The 19,250-nt window shown below is 41.5% G+C and overlaps 1 protein-coding gene across 5 annotated transcripts in view; it reads right to left on the bottom strand.

Moving 5' to 3' along the window:
* Positions 1-546: 546 nt before the first annotated feature.
* Positions 547-19,250, bottom strand: part of LOC116905405 (WD repeat-containing protein 60-like) — a 29,311-nt gene continuing 10,607 nt past the window's right edge. For all 5 annotated transcript variants that reach the window (XM_032908365.1, XM_032908366.1, XM_032908363.1 and 2 more), the window contains 7 exons: positions 17,765-18,073; positions 16,449-16,526; positions 15,747-15,963; positions 11,180-11,282; positions 3,449-3,578; positions 2,561-2,672; positions 547-1,754 (listed from right to left, as the gene is read on the bottom strand). In XM_032908365.1, the coding sequence (XP_032764256.1) occupies positions 1,636-1,754; positions 2,561-2,672; positions 3,449-3,578; positions 11,180-11,282; positions 15,747-15,963; positions 16,449-16,526; positions 17,765-18,073 (1,068 nt within the window). In that variant the 3' untranslated portion in view covers positions 547-1,635. The remainder of the gene's footprint in view (positions 1,755-2,560; positions 2,673-3,448; positions 3,579-11,179; positions 11,283-15,746; positions 15,964-16,448; positions 16,527-17,764; positions 18,074-19,250) is intronic.

The raw sequence follows: 19,250 nt of genomic DNA, 5'->3' as shown, positions 1-19,250 counted from the left end.
AAAAAAAAAAAATTACCTTTTGTAGATTGCATTTCTACAAATAGCTTGGCTCCACCACACTATAACTTTTTAAATATATATATCTTTGCATAGTAATACCAAACTAATGTCACAGTATGCCATTATCTCATATTACATGTTGTTTCCTTCACTAAATACAATTAAAATTTTAGAGGAGGAGGCAGCGTGGACATCTAACACCGTCAAGCAAACAAGGTGCTAAGGAGAAACACAGGCGACAGTCACGCACCGAACCTAAGGCAGCATTAAATATCTGCAATGGCTCTAACTAGATCCTCTCTAGGACACACAGACACTTAAGAGTTAGCAGAAATGGTGCAAGGAAGCAGGAGATACGACTCAAGGACTGGCAGGATTGCATTTGGGTTGGACAGGGACATGCCGTGCACAGAAGCCATGAGAGCAGGGCTGCAGCAGGCTCCCATACTCGTCCCCGTCACTGCCTGGTGTCCAGCTCAGCTCCCTTTTCACTGCACTGCACTGAGGATTCTCTTCTTACTAAAACTTTATACTAAAGCAGGATCTAATGATAATAACAAATATGCCAAGCCTAATCCTATTTCTAAATCACACACTCCTGTATATCTGTGACACTGGGGCAAACAAAGTAACTGGCAGATAGTCATAACAGTCTGATAAACAGGCCTGATCCACATCAGTCTGTCAAGGTTTAACATTATTAGGCTGTTTATGTCTGTCCATATTTAAATTCTAAGTTTATATGAAAAGTTTGAGACAACACAGAGATTACAAATCAACTTCACATCTTTATTAGAAATTACCAATGTTACTAGGTCACACCTATGTTAAAGAACTTTGTGATTGTGGAGAGTTGTAATATTACAAGTCCACAAACAAATCATCTTAGGCTGTCTTCTGGCCTCCTGAAAGCCTTTCTGCTTGTCCTTATGACTAAGAGTGTTATCAGGCAGTGTCCGTGGCCTCCGGGACAGACTTTCTCACATTGCTGTAGCCCTCCTACCTACTGTTCTCACAACGTATCTGAAAAGTGCTTTGATTTAAGATTCTCTCTTGATCTGTAACTAAAAACTTAGTGGAAATGTTTACCATGTAGAAACATGGTATTTAGGGCAACCTAAATTCATGTGCCCAGGCCAAAGTCACTCATATTTGGCTTTTGAGACACTTTTTTTTACATCAACAAAAGATATTTTTCTTTTAAAAATTTATACTGAAATATAGAGTGAAAGTTATGATGATTAGGGTGAGTTCCACAATAGCCAGGTAAATTATGAAGAGAGAGTGAATACGAAGTCAGGTGAGGCGAGGTCTGCTGTGGTCCTTGGAGCCTCACAGTTGTGTCCTTTGACATTTTCCACAGCCAGTCGTGTATTACTTATAAACACTGTACAGGTCTACACTCGCTTCACCAGCTCAACACACTTGGCTTAAGAGTTTATTATTATCTTCAGCTGTAGGAAATTAGAGAACCCAAAACCACAGAATTTTCAATGATCTATATTTACCTAGTGTCACTGTGCATAAAAGCATTTAATGAATGTATTACTGGTCATCTGAAAGCAAATAATACTTGAGAAAAAAGAACTAATTTTAGGCCACACGGACAATACAATGAACCCTGAGCACTAATACCTAGAAGAGGACACACAACACAGAAAGTACCTGGCATGCTGCCCGGAGAAAGTTAGACAACCTCGGGGTGTCAATCTTCGGTACGACTGTGACATCAGAGAAGTCCTTTTCTTCGCTACCTGAAATACAGGTTTATTAAGTCAATGAAGTCAACTCCAAAACAGTTAAGCTTTTCAAATCCCAGCATTAACACCACAGACACAGAGAACCCAGAAGAAAACCCAGAGCACTGCATCTGTCCCTCTCCTTGTGACCGTTTCCCAGTTTCACACTGTTCTACAGTGAGTTCAGAAGCTGAGTCCTCTCCAACTGTCATGAGGAATGCAGCAAAATGAACCAGTGTGTTTGGTGAGTTCAAGGTTACAGGTCAATCTGCAACCCTCATGGCTGGGGCGCCTGCAGTAGAGGAACCAGCCCTGGAGCTTTCTGACGGTGAGGCCATTCCTTGCCATATAAAGACAATTCCTTTAAAAAAAAAAAAAAAAAAACAGCTAACAGTTCTATGTGAGCAGCTGCAGATGCCTGTGTCTTAGAGACTGCTGAACTGCATGGACAGAACACATCTTCAAACTGCACTTAAAAATGAAAACACACTGATGAGAATAAACCGTGCCAGCCTCAGAGCAGAGTCTGTCCTGCAGGTGGACGGTGAAGTTAGATGGTGAGTATTCGGAGTACAGTATCTTCCCCACTGCATGACAAATCCTGCTCAGGGATCAGACCAGGGTTCAGGCCGATGCTCTGTGATTCAATAGCTCTGATCTCATTCATGAGCTAATTTGCTTTTTCAAAGGAATATTGAAAGGGTACTTCCACGGTCATATACTAATGACCTCATCAAAAAGAACACAGGGGTAAAAGTAGTTACATAAAAACAAAACAAATCAAAACATACTGTAAACAGAGTAGACACTCAACCAGTTACCTCCAGATACAACAGTGCCTTCTCCTGGGTGTTGGGTCCATACTTCCCTGGTTTCTATATCTTCAGTCTGAACGTCTCTCTCAACATTATCTTCATTATACTGAACATATGCCTTAGAGACAAAAGTAGCTAAGAATTAACATCTGTTTCAATTTCAGATCAATTTGCCATTACTGAAAATAAAAGAAACTATAGTTTTAAAAAGCTAATAACATTTTAAAACTTAAAGTATCCTTGGTGTTGTAATAGGTTGGCCTGTGGGGGACTTTCAAACATTAACTGATGTGGGAAAATCCTGCCTAAAATCAGTTGACACAATTCCCTGGGTTTGGGTTCTGAATTGTATAAAAATAATCAGAGAAAATGAACTCAGCCCGACTGCACACAGCCCTCACTCTGCTCTTCTGAGTGCAGATGCAACGTGACTAATTCTCTCAGCTCCTGCTGCTCAGATCTGCCTGCTAAGATGGGCTGTAACCCAGACTCGTGAGCAAAAATTCTTTCCCCTCTAAGATGCTTTTGTCAGGGTATTTTTTTTTTTTTTGGTTCTTTTTTTTTTTTTCCGGAGCTGGGGACCGAACCCAGGGCCTTGCGCTTCCTAGGCAAGCGCTCTACCACTGAGCTAAACCCCCAACCCCCCTTTTTTTTTTCAGAACATAAAAGAAACTAAGGCACCTGTCTTCTGTACCAATCATTTTTCATCATGGCCCAAGAGGGCTATCTTAGACTTTACATCCTTTGAGTTTATAAGTACCAATATGAAGCACACACGTTCTCCTGACTACTGCCTTCAGAGGCCATTTCAATTCTAATGCGTAGACAGACATATGCACACACATTTATACTATACTTTCATTTTATCACTTAGATAACACATCTTTTACTAACCTGCTTGGTATTTTTTTTCCCAAAGTTCCTAATGTACATGTCATATTCATTTACTGGTGGTAGGTCCAAGAGAGAAAAGGTGAAGGAAAAGTCTAAGTCAATAAGCCGGAGCAGTTTTGTACTTCGTGTCCTTTAAAACAGATTGGAAACAAAAATTCAGTTGAATAGCAGACTCAAGGACTGGCAAGAGGGTATATTTTAGGGTCACATGTAAGTAAATAAGATGAATCTAAAGTATTCAATAATTATCTTAAATAATTAAACAGGAGTTGAGGGTGCAACTCAGTGACCAAATGTTTTCTAAACTTACACAAGACCCTACATTAGAGCCCTAGAAAAGAAAAAACAAGCACAAATAAAAACAGTCACCAAGTCATGGCGGGAGCATATCAGGAACCAAGTGTGGTGGTCCTTTGCAGTGCACTGAGGCTGATAAGGTTACAAGAGTTGCATACTACAATTTCCATGACCAGCAATTCACTTTTTTCATGATATATTGTTTTGGCTAGTAGGAAGGCATTTCTGTACTATCGGGCACTGTGATAGCCAGGTTTTCAGCCCACGTTCTCCTAGCTACAGCGGCCTATTCCCACAGGAAACAAGTTCCTGACACCAGTAGCCCCAGACACTAGGTGTCCTCTTGCCTCACAGTCTTCTTTCCTGTTTATATTGGTTTCGGTCTAAAGGCGATGGCCCTGGATTCGATGTAAGTATCGCCTCCCACCAATCTGATGTAAGCTGAGCAGGAACAGGGTTCTCTCTCTTCCTCTTACCAGTACTCCAGCTGACTGGTACTCAATACGTATGGATAGGTGAGTGATCCTCCCAGACTCACAATATTAATATGTCATTTGTTCTTACGTGAATCCTCTCCCTTCCTCCTCCACTCAGAGACCTCTCAACCACTGTCACTTTTACATCATCTGATTCTCTGGCCATCATCCTGAAACTTTCTACTCACTCCCTTCAATCTTGCCTCAAGATTTCCTGCCACAGAACATTCCACACTCCATGGCTGTCCATACCTTCTCCCTGTATAGGTGGCCCAAGACAGGCCTCACCTTCCTATTTCCACGCATTTATCTAGCTGCTCCAGCATTAGCCACAGAAAACCATCCTTTTCCTACTGCCCAACAGCCATAACACAGTCAATGTCAGTGTGCCCAAGGCTGACGCTCCCCGCTCTGTACTTAGTCAGCTTGAGTTCTTGTGCTAAGAATACAGCATGATAACTGGGTTTCGTAACTAACTTTGGCATCTGGGTTAGAAAGCCTCTAATTGTTTCTCTCCTTCAGTAATGTCTTCACTACTCTTAAGTCTAGTATTTCTATGTAACTTTCAGAATCAGCTTTCTGAAAGGTATGAATTCACACATCCTTATTGGGTTTATAATAGAAAGGCACTTTTTTTGTTTCCTAAGACTCAATAATATGTACTACATTTCTCTGTGGATGTAATCATGTTTATCTCAGTCCTATTAATAGGTGAAAATTTAATGGCTAGTATAGAGAAATACAACTGCCAAAAAGTTTTATGCAATATCTTTGTTAAATTCACTCATTATTCATACTTATTATTCTAGTTTTAGATATATATTTTAAAATTCTACATATATAATCATGTAATTAATAAAACAGACTTTTTCCCCAATACATATAAATTTATTTATTCATTTTTATCTGGTTAGACTGAAGTAAAATGTTGGATTCCATACTCATCTTTAGAACTGAAAAGCTTCAGCAGAACATATAAAAATACTTGTTGACTGAGTAAGAGCACCAGTGGAAGGGGAAGCCCTGGGTCCTGCTAAGACTGAACCCCCAGTGAACTAGACTGTTGGGGGGAGGGCGGTAATGGGGGGAGGGTGGGGAGGGGAACACCCATAAGGAAAGGGAGGGGGGAGGGGGATGTTTGCCCAGAAACCGGGAAAGGGAATAACACTCGAAATGTATGTAAGAAATACTCAAGTTAATAAAAAAAAAATACTTGTTGAATTCTTATAAAAATATTTTTATTGGGTGGAATTCCACTCAGTTCTAATTTGCTACAACTAACTGCACTGAGTGCTGACTGTGTTGTGCTGTTATATGTATTTGCTGTTCTGGTAAGATGATGGATGACATAAAGTGATGTTAACCCAACCTTGTGTTCCTAATTCTTAGGTGTTACTCATTTTGGCTGTCACTGTGTAATAGATGACTAGATTTAGGGATACTAAGGTAGCTAATGAAGCCTTGTAATCCTTGACATATCAGAAAACATGAGTCTGCGTCTCTGCTGAGGTAGACATCCAAAGGGTCATCATTTGACGAGGCTGTCTGGGCTGCCCTGCAGTGTCTGGGACGGTGTCTGGGGCACTGACATCTGAGTTTTTGAGATGACTGCAGTCTTTCTGCCCACAGTAAGGCTGTGTAACCCAAAGGCTGGAGGTTCAGGTACAACAAAAGGCACACAAAGTCTGGATTCAAAGTCCGGATTCTTGCTTCCCATTCAGGAGTCAACATCCTCCTCTGCCTCTGAGCATCAGAACGCCGGACTCTTGAGCATTTGGACACTGGATTTAAGGATCCACCCATTCCCTTTGATATCAGACTTTCTGACCTAAATGGAGCCATGCTATGGATTTTCCTGTTTTCTCATAATTTGGATACCCTTTTGAGATACTTTATATATTTTCAATCTCACGCATTTTTTGTTCTTACCCTTTATTTCATTCCATTATAATTTCTAATTAACTTCTGCCCTTCCCCAGGCTCTCGGCCTGCCTGTTTGGACCTCTAAGACCTTTTTCATTCCCGATGTGTTTCTGCTGGAGTAGATGCATCACATCCCCCAGGAGGAGGTCTTATTGTCACTGTTGAAAGCAGCATGTAGGCCTGGGAGTGGCTCAGGGTGACTGCTAGGACTCACAGTCCTGAGTCTGAGCAGCAGCACCCAAGAGGGAAAACTTTAATTCTCAGGCTGGAGAGATAGGTCAGTGGTTAAGAGAACTATCTGTCCTTCCAGAGGACCCAAGGTCAATTCCCAATGACTACATGGTGGCTCACAATCATCTATATTGGAATCTGATGCCCTCTTCCAGCATGCAGGCATATTGCAGATAGAAGACACATACACAAAATAAACAAGTAAATCTTTAAAGGGAGAGGGGGGAGGGAGAGAAAAGAAGAAAGAGAGAGGGGAGAGGGGAGGGAGAGGGAGAGGGGGAGGGGAGAGGGGAGGGGAGAGGGAGAGGGAGAGAGATTTTGTAGATTCTCTCCTAATTTCTTCTTTTTCTTATGGTTCACCAAGAAGTGTAATTTCCCAACTTCTGACAATTTTCTAATTGACTTTTTCTTGATTTGGAGCTTAATTCCATTATGGTCAAAGATAGTCTACATCACTTTGGCCCATTGATAAAAGACTGTTTAAATGTTATAAAAGTCTACTGTATTTTTGCACTAAATTTCTATCACCAACAATAGAAGTGTGTTTAAAAGAAAAATCTCTGACTGTGGGCTGGAGAAATGGCTCGGTGATTATGAAAATTTGTTTTTCTTGCAGAGGACCCAAGGTCAATTCCCAGTACTAACATGGTAGCTCACAACTGTCCAAACTCTAACACCCTCTCCTGACTTCCATGGACCAGGAGTTCTTGTGAGCAACACACTAATACACATAAAAAACAAAATACATTAATCTAAGAAGATTATTTTTTAAAATCTTTTACTGTATTTGTGGACAGTATTTCTGCTTTGGGTTCGGCTCAATCTCTGATGCTTGCAAGCCATGTCGCACTCCTGTGGGATGCACGGGTAAGAAGTGCCAGGCTCAGTTCAGCTTGCCCTCCTATCATTATGATGTAACTCGACAGCGGCCTTCACATTCTTATGTTTGTCTGACATGGGCATTATTTTGGTTAATGTTTGCTTGACATAGCTTTTCCCATACCTTTAACCTTTCTGTGTCTGGCATGAAAAGTTTCTTTCCTAAAAAATACTATTTTTCCAGTTGTAAAATCTGTGCCTTTTATAGAATTTTAAAGTCTACCAGCATTTAGTGACATTACCAACACACTTCAGATTACTTTACCATATTTCTGTTTTTCATTTTCCTTTACATCCTCTGTTCTTTCATTTTTCTCTTCTTGCTCAAAATTAGATTGCTCCTGTGCTTTGATTATCCTCTTTATTCCCTTTACTTCCTTCCCATTCTCTTTGAGTGGGCACCCTGAATATTTCAACATATACTCTTACCCTAAGAGTATATACTAAGATATAACCTCATATCCATCTACTTATTGTGCTATTTACCTCTCCAATTCTTGGGCTAAAAAGTGAAGAAATTATTTCTATATAATGTCAATTTCCATAAGATACTACAGTCGTTTTAGCAGTCAGTGCTGATTTCTATTGGTTCATAAACTTACTTTTTTGTGGGTTTGTTTGTTTGTTTTGTCATTCCCTCCTTTAGGAGTCCATGTTTTTATCTGGCATTAATTGCTTCTGCCTGAAAAATTCCTGTTGGTTTTAATATAGGTCTGTAAGCAAGGAATTCTCATGGGTTTATAGGTCTGAAAAAATATGTATCTTTTACTTGAATTTTTAAAGGACATTTTCACTCAGCACTTGGAGCGCTCTGTCACTGTGGCCTATATTTTCCTTTGAAGCCCTCCCACTTAGCTGTCTGCTCCACCTTTCACACTGCAGGCCTCCGCCTCTCTGGCTGTTTTTAGGAGCCTTGCTGTCTGGTGCTCTCTCACTGTACTTTTGTTTGTCTCCGTCTTTATCATCTACATTTATGCTCCTTGAACCTTGAAATTGTTTACACTCACCAATTTCTGAAAATCCTCCCTGGTCCTTCTACTCTCCCTTTTCCGGGAGTCTCTGATCCCATTATACACAGCAGAGCAGAAGATCCTCACTCTGTGTCGTGACTTTGGGGTCACTTTCAAATCTGTCCCCATCTTTACTTCAAATTGTGAACTTCCCACTGTCCTCTCTCCAACTCACTGATCCTGCCACCTCTGAAACTTACTGAACTAACTAACTCATCTATTCAAGTTTAATTTTAATTATTATATTTTTGGAGTAGAGTGCTAAAATTTCTTTTGATGTTCTCATTTATTTCAATGTTCTGGTCAAATCATTGCTTGTTAATTTGCTTATAGACACATTAATCACATGCTATTAAGATCTTATTTCTAAAATCCAGAACTAACGATTTGCTTTCAGGATCATACATGGATGTGTTTCACTCTTGGTTTGAGTTATATGATCCCAAATTCTGGTATGACTAGTAATTTATTGTATATTAGACATTGTATAGAAAATTTTGTAGAAATTTTGGATGTTTTCCTTTTAGTTTCTTCCTGGCAATCAGAATCTAAATAGGCCACACTCAACAGATCCTGCTGGGATGATCAGAGGCGCGGTGCCATGTTCTGTGATGTCAGATCCATTTCAAACTTGCCTTTCTTCCTAGCATGTACACACCTTTGGAACGTCAACAAAAGTCTGGGGTGTTAACCAAGGACTCTCCTACTTCAAAGTCCTGAACTTCATTTTCCATCTCTCCAGTCATAGACAAATGTTCCAGTTCCCTACTCTTGCTTTCTACCTGACTTGGCCAACTTGAGAAACAAACCCCTACAGTCCCTGGACTAGGAATATAGCAGCAACACAGGATTAGCACACTACGCTTCTCTTGGGGAACTTGATCCTTTGGGTCCTGGTGGTCTGAGCTACTAGTTTTTCATGCAACCACCTCAGGATTTGTGGTGACTACTGTTGCTTTAGATTCGGCTTTCCTAGTTAGTTTTAGCTGAAGATTTTTTTATTTTTGTTTTTTTTTTCTTCAATACAAACTGTTCATCATAGAAAATGGTTGAAGTCCTATCCCAATACTTTGAAATTCAAGTCAAAAAAGAATGTTGTTCTGATAATTGTATGCTGCTCAATAGTGTCTGTCATTGGGTAGCTGCATTTGTCATAGAAAGCTGCCTCTGCAAAGGTCCTGTCAGGTTGTTATAGGCAAGATGTTATGCTAATGCTATCAACGGACACAAACACTGTCGTTGTTTTAGCATTCCATCTATCCCATATGAGAAGTATTGACCTTCATGTGTGAATGCATGCTTCTGACTTATTAACAAAATACATTCATTTCTGTCCTAACAGCATTACTTTTTTTACTATTGAATTGCTGGTCATTCTCAGTGCATCTGAGGAAGACTGGGGAAAAGCAAGACCAAAAAAAAAAAAAAAAAAAAAAACTTTCTTTTTTTTTTCTCACCTTGCCTGTACCATTTCTCTGTGGCTCCAGCCAGTATGGTTCAGTATGCCTGATCACACTATCATAGACTTTGTGGGAAGGCAAATTTAAAAGTCACTGCAGAATCAGTTTTAACTCATTTGAAAGAATGCTATGAGGTGAGTACTCCAGGGTTCTCCACCACATAGGGCTGACTGCATTAGTATTTCCTCACACTCAGCCATCCAGGCACTCAGGCCAGGAACTCAGGGCTAAAGCCATAGTTGAAAGGAGTTCAAAGGTTTCTAATTAATGCTTGAGCAGGTGGCAAACCTTGGTTATCACTTACATGATGACAGTTTTGCAGGTATACATAATACCAGAATTGTTGGGTCGTGGAAGCTTCTACCTATATTTTAAGAGACCAGTAGCACAGAGTGACAGTGCAACAGGAGCAAGCTCAATCTGCCACCCGACATCTAAATGGATGGTTGTGATTCTGCTGCAGTCAAAACAGCCCATGGGCTCCAGGGCTAAGTCCACAATAGTCAGCCATGAATGTACTGAAGTCATTAGCTAGGAAGCACCTGGTACACAAGAGGGTGCAAACTAATCAGACTAAGCAATGAACACAAAGAATTGTAGTAGCAGAAGAACTGACCAAGATAGGAATACAGCTCAGTAGGAGAGTGCTTGCCTAATACACAAAATACTGGGTTCAATCCCTAAATAATTTACCTAAGCAATCAATCAACAATGAAAATGGGAAACTTTAGTTTTAAGGTTATGTTGACAAACAGTACATTAATATGCACTTACACAAAGCTACAACTAAGATTAGATCAATGGGAGAACATTTGCCTAGAGTACACAAGGCCCTGGGTCTCCACACACACACACACACACACACACACACACACACACACACACACGCACACACGCACACACACACACACACACACACACACACGCACACACACACACACACACGCACACACACACACACACACACACACACACACACACACACACACACACACACACACACACACACACACACGCACACACACACACACACACACACACACACGCACACACACACACACGCACACACACACACACACACACACACACACACACACACACACACACACACACACACACACACGCACACACACACACACACACACACACACACACACACACACACACACACACGCACACACACACACACACACACACACACACACACACACACACACACACACACACACACACACACACACACACACACACCCACACACACACACACACACACACACACACACACACACACACACACACACACACACACACACACACACACACACACACACACACACCACACGCACACACACACACACACACACACACACACACACACACACACACACACACACACACACACACACACACACACACACACCCACACACCCCGTGGCAAGCTCTTCATTCACTTGCTTTTGCTTGAGGGCCTGACTCCTGCTCTTCTGACGATGTGAAGCTGTTGCAAAATCCACAAAAATTCCACAAACAGGGGTTCTAGAAGTGGAATCATTTGCATCTGCAGAAGAACAAAAAGCCATTTTGTGACAATGAAATAGTTCCTTCAAGGAAAAAAACCCACAATTATAGTCATATATAACAATCACACTTGACAATTTTTATTGAAATTTTTTATTTTATTGAAATCACACTAGTAAGAATTTTAGAAATATGTATAAATATATGCATAAAATATAGTTTCCTATCATTATCCTACTTTCTCTGGAAAAAAAAAGCAAACCCTCACCTGTGGTCTCACTTTCTAAGACTTCATTTACCTAAAGTCTATTGTGGTCTGAAAGTTATTAATGAGTAATTCCAAAGTCAACAGTTGATAAGAATTGAAGTGCATGCTGTTCTGAACACCTTGATGAAATCTCACAATGTTCTATCTACAACATGAGCCATCCTATAGTTTGGTACAGGCAGGCTGTATGTGCTCCCTCCCTCCAATTCAGTCACTTGGCCCTGCAGACACAGTTGTCATATCAATTTTCATGAAACTCAAGAACCCTTAATACTCAAGGAGCCCTAAATTAGCCCTAAAAGGACAGGAAAACAATATGGATGGGCCAAAGAGGAACCATTAGTACCTTCCTCTAGAACCACAGGATGGCAGAGCAAATAAAGGAAGTTGACTACAAGCCTGACAACCTAGTGGATCTCTAGAACCCACAAGATGGAAGGATGAACTTCAGAAAGTTGTCCTTTGACCCCAACATGAACACAATTACAAGCACATACTCTCACACACGTGCACACAAATGCACACAAATTAATTAATTAATTAATAAAAAATTTAAAGGAGTTTCCTTGAAATAAAAAGGTGACTGTTCTCAATTTAAGAAAAGAAAAAATCCTGAGGCTGCTAAGATCAATGGTAAAAACAAGAAACTCATGGTACATTAGCTGCAGCAGCTTAACCTGAAAAGTTTCCACACCAGAAGATGATGGGGGCCTAGTTAAGAGGAGAAGGCACTATGCTCATGTTGGGGGACAAGAACAGAAAAGGTGCTCAAACTACTGCACAGTGTAGCATCAGAAAGCACTTAGGGGACTAAACACCATGCAGTGCTCTAGCCTTTGCTGCTCTTGCACAGGACCTGGTTTAGTTCCCAGCACTCACGTGGCAGCTCGCAACTGTCCATAACTCCGGGGAATCTGATAGCTTCTTCTAACCTCCAAAAGTACCAGGTACACATACAGTGTATACGTATATATGCAGCATACTCATGTACATAAAATAAAAATAATCTGTTCAGCTATCACTTAGACAATGCAGGCTTAAGCAGGGTCCCCCTCACCTGCAGGGAAGGGAAGGGCAACACCTGAAACAGCTCTTCAACAGCAGTGAAGTCAGGCTCTTCTGAAAGGTGCCAGGTAAAGCTACATCCCAAAGTGTGAAGATGCAGGCGTAGCCTAGCTCTATCCCAGTGCCCATGTCACTCGTCTCAGTTTAGATCATCACTCCATCATCTCCCATCAACACAAGATGAGCAATCAGAGGACCATGGAATATTCTAACTAAGCAAAGTCCACGCCCAGCTAGCTTTGGTCACAGCAGACTGCTGTGAGTCTTCCCCACTACCCTCTCCCTGTGCCTAATTTACAAATCTACTCCTAAGGATGCACATAGAAGACAACACAGTTTACCTACTGGGCTGGGAATTACCTACACTTACAGGAGTCCACTGTCTGGGGAAAACAGGGTAGGTGCTGGGTAACCACAGACAATGAGAATGATATACTAGAAGAAAAGTAGTGCATAAGTACAAAATAGGTAAAAAGCAAAACTTTCTATAAATGAAGATTGGATAAACTAGCTAAAATGTAAAATGAGATTAACAAGTCAAAGTGTAGGTATGTATTTCATCAGCATACCAAGATTTCCAAAGAACGGTGGCCTTATTATTGGGCTGGGAGAAAAACAACATCTTAGGTTATTCTTCTTGGTGGAAACAATCCTCTCTCAATTCACCACTTTCCTCTAAGGGATCCTGTAAGTTTCCTGTTTTTACTTATCAACATGTTTATTTTACCTGTGTATTAACCTGTCTCCCCAATCCTCTTGGGACATGTGTTTGAGTTTAACAAGAGTGTTAAACAAGACATAGACCCGCCATCTTGGGGTTTTATAAACCTTCTGAGGCCTATGTACATATTGCACTGACCCTCAGAACGGAAAGCCAGTGATGTGGAGACTGTGATTTTGGAGCAGATCATGTATCTGGTCCAGAGCACAGTTCAAGTCTTGGCACTAGGAAGCCTGCATGCCATGGACATCAGTGTGCCAACTACGAAGCTCAAACAGATCTTGAGAGAATTACTGCTCAGATTTTAAAGTGAGCAAACCCATCTCGGTCTTTTTCTTTTTTAATATTTTTAAAGATTTACTTTTATGAGTACACTGTTGCTGTCTTCAGACACACCAGATGAGGGGGCATCAGATCCGATTACAGATGGCTGTGAGACACCGTGTAGTTACTGGGAATAGAACTCAGGACCTCTGGAAGAGCAGTCAGTGCTCTTAACCACTGAGCCACCTCTCCAGCCCCCCAACTCGTTCTTTACAGTCATAGATGTAAATACTGGGGCACAGCTGTCACCTCTAGAAGTGGTCATCATTTGGCACTAATTCACCAACAGATGGAGATATGCCCTCTGGCATTATAAAAAACTTTTTCAGGCACTAAGGTTGACTTTGATGCACTACAAAAGGTATTTATCAGTTTCCTATAGTGACAAAAAAAGGTAAGATGATCAGCTTATAATCAAATAAACTCCAGGATGCAGCAGAGTATTATATGACAGCTGTGGTTAGCCAAGCAGGATACAATCTGCCACAAATGTGGTGATTAAATGGTAGTCATGGCCAATGTGGCCTAGCACTCTTGCTTTTGAGCTCGCTATCTATATTAATTTATGTAATTATCAATCTAAGGAGGTCTTACCCTCAGAAACACAAAAGCGGAATGGTTAAGTAACTATCTGTCCTAGTTAGCAGTTACTGTCAACTTGACACAGCCTAGAATCACCTTTAAAAAGTCACAATTCAATAACTGTGTCTATCAGGTTCATCTATGGACATGTCTGTTAAGGCTTGGCTTGACTATCTTAACTGATCTAGAAGAGCTCAGCCCACTATAGATGGTACCACTCCCAAGCCAGTAGCCCTGGGCTAGCCAAGGACGCTAGCTGAGAGCATAAGCCTGATGGTGAGTCAGACAGCAAGCAGGCAAGCAACGTGCTGCCAGGGTTTCTGCTCCAAGCTCCTGCTTGTTCCTACCTTGACTTGTATGGTCTGTGATGGACTGTGACCTGGAAATGTACAGCAAATAAATTCTCTCCTCCCCTAAGGTGCTTACAGTCTCACTATTTTATCACAGTAACAGAAAGGAAACTAGAATAGTGCTCGAGGTCACACAACTAGCTAATGCTAAAAGCCGAGATCTAAAACTCCATGAGCACCATTAAACAACTTCCAAGTTGCTGCCTACAGTACAGAACATGGTTTTGTCTCTGTACATACCCATCTCTTCTGCCCCCTTGCAATAGCTTAATACGGAGGAGCCAAAAATCATAGTTCTTATTTTTTAGGGAGCAATGTGTGCACGAGTGACCAATTCATCTTGCCAAGCATAAAGGTAGGAAATGACAAGGTTGCTCATGGATATATTATACAGGCCTAAGTAGACACACTGCCACGTCACTGAGTCCACAGTACCAGTACCTGAGTACCATGGTACAAAACCAATCCAAACAGTAAAAGACTGGGTCCTTCCTTCTGCTAGGCCCATTAGCCCAGGCCTCAGAGGAGTACTTCTAGCTATCAACTTATAGAGCACCAACTATCCATACTGCCCTACAGCTTGCTATCTCTGCAACAGGCACACAATGTGATTGCTGATTACTGTTCCAGACTTCCAGTTGTATTATTACATTACAGTAAGTAATTGCTATTAACTTTATTTATTGTGGGCTACAAGATCTTACTGGCAGAAAGCTTGGGCTATGTTAGCAAACTTGCTCCATGGAGCAGGTGATAGGCCTTGCTAGCTCTACAGAAGCCCAAGGACACTCTACAAAACAGAGAGCAGCCCTGTGAGGCAGTCAGTAGGCCTGAGATGGCACTTATAGAACATCGGGAGGCATATGAACCTTTTCCCAAGGAATTTCCTTTATGAAAATTAAAATTCGTACTTGGAGAGAATTCAAGGAGGACATTACTAAAGGGAACAAGACCACATGCCTACAGGCTGCATAAGAGGCTGCTAGCAGTGCAGGATATTGTATATGGTTGTACATAGGAGACAGCTTGGGTCAGTTCATAGCAACCCTCAGCACACATGCCACAGGTGGACATCAGGACATCAGGAGTTGGGCGGCACCTACCTGATGCATCAAGGGTAAAAACCTACCCATCTCCATAGCTGTCTCCAGAGCTCGCAGGCCATGTTTCCAGTTATAGTGTCCCTGTGCATACCTGCCCAGGGCTCCTTCGTGTTCTCTGCCCGACCTTGCTTCTGAAACATTTTCAAAGATAACTCGCCAACCCTTTCGTTCTCTGCACTGATCGCCTTTTGAATCTCCTGTATTTCCCTTTTCTGGGCCAGAGGAAGCTCGTCGGCTTTCTCTTTAGCTTCGTGCTCATTGTTGCTGTCGTCGTCTCCATCACAAACCTCAAAGTCGTCTTCATAATCCTAGGGACAAGAAGAAGGATCGTGGCTGCCTAGGCAAGTGAGCTGACACCCATATACGACAAAATGTTACAATCTACAATTTAAAACTCTTGTAGCTAAGGGAGATATTAAAATTCACTGCTTTTAATGTTGCTGGATTGTACATTTATAATGTACTGCTGCCTCTGTTTTTCTGAAAATGAAGCACAGGATATAGAACCATGTGTACTAATAAGTATGAATAATGTATAAACTTTGTGCTAAGACTGTGAAGGGCTTTATGTACTTACAGTTACACGTATAAATGTTTGAATACAGCACTGAAAATGGAGTTAAACTATAGAACTCTTTAAGCACTGGTGGGAATAGAGCAAGCTTTGCACAGGTAACAATCAGATCTATATCAAACCTTACCAGACATGACAAGAGAGAAAATCACTACTACACATGCACTAATTTTTAAGACCAAATTGTTAAACTGAGAAAAATTTAAATTTTATATGTACCACAAAATCATCTTCTAGGTTGGGCAGATATTCATCAGCCCCAGTAGCCTCTAAGTCATTGTCTTCCTTTTCAGGTTCCTTGAAGCAAAAGTTGAACATGAAACAAAACAAACAAACAAAAAAGTCAATCATAAACTTAAATATTACAAAGAGGTTGAAATACATGCTTTCTAGGGTTCATGTGATGCTGATTTAAAATTATTTGTAAAAACAGAACAATTTAGAATTATTTTAAGAGATACCCTATACTTTACTTTACTATACTATACACACTATACTTTACAAAAAACTAAAAAGTCTTTAAGCTGTCACCATAGATAATAATAAATGTTGGAGAAATGTTTATTCTATAACAAACATTACACAACACACATGTGACCAGGTACAGGACAATATTTCAGGTTCTATAAAAACAGCAGTTCAAAGTGCATGTGTGAGAACAAAAGTTACTGCAGTGGGTCTCTGAAAACACTCAGCAACTGGACTGATGAAGTCAAGTACACACAGGGAGAAACAGAGCCTTTGCAATCAGTAGCTACACATTTTTATGTTTCGTAAACCTATTTACCAATCCTGATTCAAACTGCTTCATATCTGGATCACTTAATTCCCCCTTTAAAGTAACAACTTCCTTTTTAATGTTAGATTTCAAGTTTTAATAAAAGATTTTCAATTTCCTGTTAAATATATATGTCAACAGCAGGGTGTGGTAGCAAACACCAGTAATCTAGGCTGATTGGACGATGGAAATAGGAGGATGACTGGAAGCCAAAGCTGTAGACCAGCCTGTACAACATAGTGAGCCCTCATCTCCTGGGTGGGAGGGTGGGGAGAGAGTACACATACCACATGACTACAATTACTCCTCTCCCTCTATTAATCACAAAGTATTGACTTAAGTCATCTTCTCATATGTCATACCTGTTGTGATGGTTAACATCAACTTGATTAGACTGAGAAGCAGTTACAGTATTTACAAAGCACATCTCTGACTGTCATGAAGATGAGTCCAAAGAGTTGAGATCAACCAGGGAAAAAGTCAAACCTAAAAGAGGGCAGCACAGTCGCATATGCTAGGGGCCATAGAAGCCTACAGCGCACGCCTGTGATCTCCCTGACATAATGAACTGAAATCTCTGAGAATGAGCCAAATAACCCTTTCCTCCCTTAACTTACGTCTCACGCTTTGTCTTAGTAACCAAAAGCTGTCAGGGTGTTAGACAGTAGATCTGAACGTCATTGGACTGCACTGAGCAACGTCCTCACTACCTGCTGACCTCGGGAGGAGTACAGACAACGCCATGGAAGAACAATACCTTTGACTCCCTTTTCCTGTGCTCTTCTTTCAGAGATCTCTCTTTTTTATCCGCGTGACTTCGGCGCCTCTCCTCATCATAATGCATTCCGTCCTTGTGCCGCTTCTCTCTGTGTCTGTCTTCTATTTCCCTGTCAGAGAGAGAGCTCCCCTTCTCCTTTGAGTGTCTGTCTTTTTTCTCCCTTGTGCTGCTTTTCTCTCGGTGCTTCCTCTCCCGATCCGCATCTTTCACCTTCCTGTGCTTCTTTTCACCGTCCTCCTTATACAGCCAGTAATTCAGGGGATTCTCCTTACTGTCGCCATACTGCAGCTGTGAACAGAGAAGTCCACATGAGCTACGGGATCACAGCAATCAGTGCTGTGCGTACTACAGGACAGGTGCTGTACTGCTGTCTGTCTGTGTGTACTACAGTGACACGAGCTATCTGTGTGTGTGTGTACTAGGGTGACACGTGCTGTCTGTCTGTGTGTACTACAGTGACACGTGCTGTCTGTCTGTGTGTACTACAGTGACACGTGCTGTCTGTCTGTGTGTACTACAGTGACACGTGCTGTCTGTCTGTGTGTACTACAGTGACACGTGCTGTCTGTCTGTGTGTACTACAGTGACACGTGCTGTCTGTCTGTGTGTACTACAGTGACACGTGCTGTCTGTCTGTGTGTACTACAGTGACACGTGCTGTCTGTCTGTGTGTACTACAGTGACACGTGCTGTCTGTCTGTGTGTACTACAGTGACACGTGCTGTCTGTCTGTGTGTACTACAGTGACACGTGCTGTCTGTCTGTGTGTACTACAGTGACATGTGCTGTCTGTCTGTGTGTACTACAGTGACATGTGCTGTCTGTCTGTGTGTACTACAGTGACATGTGCTATCTGTGTGTACTACAGTGACATGTGCTGTCTGTGTGTACTGCAGTGACATGTGCTGTCTGTCTGTGTGTACTACAGTGACAAGTGCTGTCTGAGTGTACTACAGTGACATGTGCTGTCTGTCTGAGTGTACTACAGTGACATGTGCTGTCTGTCTGTGTGTACTACAGTGACACGTGCTATCTGTGTGTGTGTGTACTATAGTGACATGTGCTGTCTGAGTGTACTACAGTGACATGTGCTGTCTGTCTGAGTGTACTGCAGTGACATGTGCTATCTGTGTGTGTGTACTGCAGTGACATGTGCTATCTGTGTGTGTGTACTGCAGTGACACGTGCTGTCTGTCTGTGTGTACTACAGTGACATGTGCTGTCTGTCTGAGTGTACTACAGTGACATGTGCTATCTGTGTGTGTGTACTACAGTGACATGTGCTGTCTGTCTGAGTGTACTGCAGTGACATGTGCTGTCTGTCTGAGTGTACTACAGTGACATGTGCTGTCTGTATGTATTATAGTGAAAGAATCAGAGAAAACCACAATTGGCACATCTCAGTCTCCCTAAAATCTTCAATCCAGAAGAATTATCCTCATTCACACCAACACCAAGCACTACA

This window comes from Rattus rattus, chromosome 7 (genome assembly GCF_011064425.1).
Source record: "Rattus rattus isolate New Zealand chromosome 7, Rrattus_CSIRO_v1, whole genome shotgun sequence".
NCBI lineage: Eukaryota > Metazoa > Chordata > Mammalia > Rodentia > Muridae > Rattus > Rattus rattus.
Note: the sequence above shows the minus strand (reverse complement) of the source record. Positions and strands in the feature narration are given on the sequence as shown.